This window comes from Octopus sinensis, unplaced genomic scaffold (assembly GCF_006345805.1).
Source record: "Octopus sinensis unplaced genomic scaffold, ASM634580v1 Contig15035, whole genome shotgun sequence".
In the NCBI taxonomy this organism is placed as follows: Eukaryota; Metazoa; Mollusca; class Cephalopoda; order Octopoda; family Octopodidae; genus Octopus; species Octopus sinensis.
In genome coordinates this window covers 15,153-19,880 of record NW_021833489.1, presented here as the reverse complement: position 1 = coordinate 19,880, position 4,728 = coordinate 15,153, and the positions used below count along the sequence as shown (strand labels likewise).

At 45.8% G+C, this 4,728-nt stretch overlaps 1 protein-coding gene across 1 annotated transcript; it reads right to left on the bottom strand.

The window, feature by feature from the left end:
• Positions 1-664: 664 nt before the first annotated feature.
• Positions 665-4,425, bottom strand: LOC115230240 (uncharacterized PE-PGRS family protein PE_PGRS20-like; the record flags this gene model as incomplete). The annotated part of the gene is made up of 2 exons (XM_029800455.1): positions 4,272-4,425; positions 665-910 (listed from the first exon to the last, which is right to left on the bottom strand). Coding segments are annotated over exons 1-2 (400 nt in total), but the record flags the coding sequence as incomplete, so codon positions are not given.
• Between the last annotated feature and the right edge of the window lie 303 nt (positions 4,426-4,728).

Here is a 4,728-nt window from a genome sequence, read left to right as displayed (position 1 = left end):
CCCATTAGCACCACAAACACCACTAGCACCACCAACATACTAGCACCACAAACACCACTAACACCACCAACATCACTAGCACCACAAACACCACTAGCACCACAAACACCACTAACACCACCAACACCACTAGCACCGCCAACACAACTAGCACCACAAACACCACTAGCACCACAAACACCACTAACACCACCAACATCACTAGCACCACAAACACCACTAGCACCACAAACACCACTAGCACCACACACCACTTGCACCACCACCCACCCACTAGCACACAGCACGACTAGCACCACACACCACTGCACCACAAACACCACTAGCACCACCAACACCACTAGCACCACCAACACCACTAGCACCACCAACACCACTAGCACCACAAAACCACTCCCTACCAACCGCCACCAACCACTAGCACCACAAACACCACTAGCACCACAAACACCACTAACACCACCAACATCACTAGCACCACAAACACCACTAGCACCACAAACACCACTAGCACCACAAACACCACTTGCACCACCAACACCACTAGCACCACCAGCACGACTAGCACCACAAACACCACTTGCACCACAAACACCACTAGCACCACCAGCACGACTAGCACCACCAGCACGACTAGCACCACCACCAACACCACCACCACTACCTCTAGCACAACCAATACCACTAGCACCACCAACATCTACAGCAGCACTATCACCACCAACACCACCATAAATACTAGCCCTGCCAGCACCACTAGAATCACCAACACCACATCCACCACTAGCTCCACAAGCACCTCTAGCACCACCAACACCACTAGCACCTCCAGCACTATTAGCAGCACTAACACCACCAGCGCGACTAGCTCCACCAGCACCACAAGTACCACAAGTACCACTACCACAACCTGTAACACCATTAGCACCACCGACATCTACAGCACCACTAGCACTACCAACACCGCAAACATCACTTGCACCACCAGCACTATCACCACCACAAGCACCACTCGCACCACCTACACCACAAGCACCACTAGCACCACCGACAATACAAGCAACATTAGCAGCACCGATACCAACACCACCACCACTAGCACCACCAGAACCACTAGAACCACCAACACCACAAGCACAATTAGCACCACAAGCAACTCTAGCAGCCCCAACACCAGCACTACAACTAGGACCACAATCCGCACCACCTCCACCACAAAGAGCACCACCAACACCACAAACAGGACTAGCAACACCAACACCACCAGCACCAGTGTAACCACAGCCCCCACAAGAAACTCCGACACCATAACCACCACTAGCATCAGCAGCACCACAAGCAACACCAACATCACTAGCAAGACCAATACCACCACCCTCACTAGCACCATCATTTGCTTCTTCAGCACCACAAGCACCACTGCCATGAGCAACACCACCATCACATCTAGCACCACAAGCACCACCAACACCACTAGTAAGACCAACACCACAAGCACCACAAGCACCACAAGCACCACCTGGACCACCACCACCACTAGCATAACCAGTGCCATTCTCGACTGAGAATGTGGAGTTCTGCAAAGAAGCCGATGAAATACAGAAATTTGTGATCTGTATCAAGCCAAATAGACTGCATGAAAGAGAAGTCACCGAGCTGGATAGTCTGCCTTACGAACTTTCCTTTCATATAACAAACTTGCAAATATCCACTGCAATTGGCAGTAGAATAGAATTCCTAGTGGTGATGTGGTAATATATGCCATCTCAAAGATCTATCAATAACAACCTCCAGTTTACACGAACGATCGTCGAAAGGGTAGGTAAGGAACCTGGTACTGCTGGGGCACTGATCAATGTTGAACAGACGAAAGTTTTAGAAAGGGTCGATTATCAATATTTGATAGCTATCAATAAAGTTGGTTTCGATCCCCTCTTCAGAGGCTGGATCACTGCAGTGCACAACGGCAATAGTTCAGTGATCAGAATATAAGGCTACCCGTTGAAATCGTTCAGTATCATGCATTCGGTTCGTCTATGATGTCCTTTTTCTCTCCTTCTGTATGAACTAACTCCATTACAATCTTTACCATCACAGACGCAACTAGCATCACAAACACCTGCAAAACTCAACATTCACCAAAACTTAGAACAACTCAGAAATAAACTACACCGTTTTAAATGCAAACGACAAAGAATTAATGAAACATACACATCAAAGCACACGAACACATAAAAAATCATTCAAACAAAACAAAAAATATGTGCAAAGCTATAAAAAATATCCGGAGATTGCCACTTAATAATATATATATATATATATATATATATATATATATATATATATATATATATATATATATATATATATATATTAAGTAGCAAATATACTTCACTTTGTCGTGCAGCTACTGTTTATACCTCGTTCAGAGATTTATTATTGCTTGTTTACATCTGTGCAATGCTATAAAAAATATCCTTCAGAGGGGATGTTAGCAAAAGAACTGACTGTGGAAAGAATTGCTTGTGAAAATCTAATTTTCTTCACTCCACTTTCTTCCTTCTGCTGAACATAGATAGCCTCTCACAATAGGCAATGTAAAGGTATGTAAACTGAGTTTGCCTTGGAAGTAGGGTTACTTTCTCAATGACCTCAGATCGTTAGGTATAGAAATAACTATCAGCAAGACGAGGGTCTCTGATCCACGACCCTTCACTTCCATTTTCTGTGGACACGTGATCTACTTATCAACAATTCGACCAGGGTTGGGAGGTGGAGCTGCTGCGTTTATTCAGAAAGATCCGGATCTCGCAATATGGACCATCTTCTTGGACCCGTGAGATAAGTTTCTGGGACTTTTTAATCCAATACAACCAAGTGGTCAGATTTCTTCAAACATTCGAATCCTTAATGCTAGCTAGGGACCAACAGGGTACCTTGAACTGTGTGCGGCTAACCGGCAGAAGTAGACTAACGCAAAAGCCTCTCGCTTACGGGAAATATTGACTGGTTGCATAGGGTAAAGCCACTGAGGATCGATGATCAATCCTACAATCTTAACTCTTAACATGCCAGACTTATTTGGATGTCTCATGATAGATATTGACTGAAACTGGTTCTAGAACGGGAAATTTTCCAGGTCTGTGAGTGGAAGAACTGCCACTGCCGAGAAAAGCCAAAGCAAGGGGAATCAAATACTTAATCTTCGGCCCATAACTCTGATAAACGCAGATTTCAAAATTTTCGTCTAGGGTATTTTTGCGAAGAGGTTAGCGTTCGCCTTCTATTTACTAACTGATTTTGCACAAACATGCGTCGTCTCAAGCAGATCTATCCACCACAACCTCCACCTTATGCAAGCCATTATATAAAGGGTAGATAAAGTACCTGGCATGGGTGGAGCTCTGATCAATCTGGGTCAATCAAAAGCCTTTGATAGGGTCAACTAACAATACTTGACGATTCTTCTTTAGGCAGTCAGTTTCGCTCCCGTCTTCCGTGGTTTGATTGCTGCAATATACCGCAAGTTCAACTCGATAGTTCGGGTAAATGATTACCTATTGGAACCATTCATTATCATACACTCGGTCCGTCAAAGATGTCTCCTCTCTGTACCCCTGTATGTACTGGTCTAGAGTCATTACTTCGGAAACTGGCGGCGTTAAGATGCAACCCCTCGTGAACAAAGAAGTAAGAGAATTGTGTTGGCGTATACAGACGACGTCACTATCGTAGTATCGGACAAACGCATAAAGGCACTGCTCTAAGGGAATACGAGGCGGTAACAGGAACTAAATCAAGCAAGAAGTTACTGGTCCGGCGGTTCGTCACTTGGAGAAGCAGGTGTATGCCGTCCAATACATCATGGGACGCTAAATGGATGGACCAGTTAAATTGCTCGGAGTCTATTTTGGTTCAGATCATGAAAGGTTGGGCAGAGATGGAGGATGTATACATTACCATCGTCACATATTACCGTCTGGCCGTCATATCTTGATCCAGTTCACATTTAACCAGACTGGAACGCATAAACTTCCTCTTTTTGGGAAAGGAACGCGTTCAACTGGCTTGGCCTCCATTTGTTGTCAACACTCGCTGAAAGACTGGGCTTCTCGTGACTGATGATGCGTCTCTAATTCTTTGACGATAAGCAGGTGTGGTCACCGGTTATCAGACTCGCTTTCTGCACCTTGGCTTTTTAACTGATCAGCAGCAGTGGATCAAGGTAGGACGTCTGGCATTTAGAGTGTTGAGTGTCTTCAGGTATTCACAGCCTTCAGCTTGTTGGGCAATGCGGTTGGTGGCAGTTCCACTTTTGCGTTCTATATGTTGCGAGTAACAACGACGACGTTCTCGCAGAGAATCTTGATGTTGGCGAGGACCAAGTGGCTGATCAGCTCTGGAGGAATTTCGACCGAGAGCCATGGATAGTTTCTTAAAATCTTCGGGCTGCAGTGCTACTGGGGGATCATTGCTAGTTCGGGATAAGTTCAACTTGCATAGACGTTACGTCAGGTGAGCCCGCCCGAGGTGCAAGTAGAGTGACGAAACTGTCCTACACACATTCGTCCAGTGCCCGAGCATTACTGACAAGTGAGATTTTCCCGAACACGTGCTCTCGTATGTAGGACTACTCTGGCTATCGGTTGCGTCCATTGCGAAGGTCGCCCTGTTACCTTCTTTGGCCAAGACGGACAGGCAGTGGTTATCTGCCCGGTGACCTTGGTG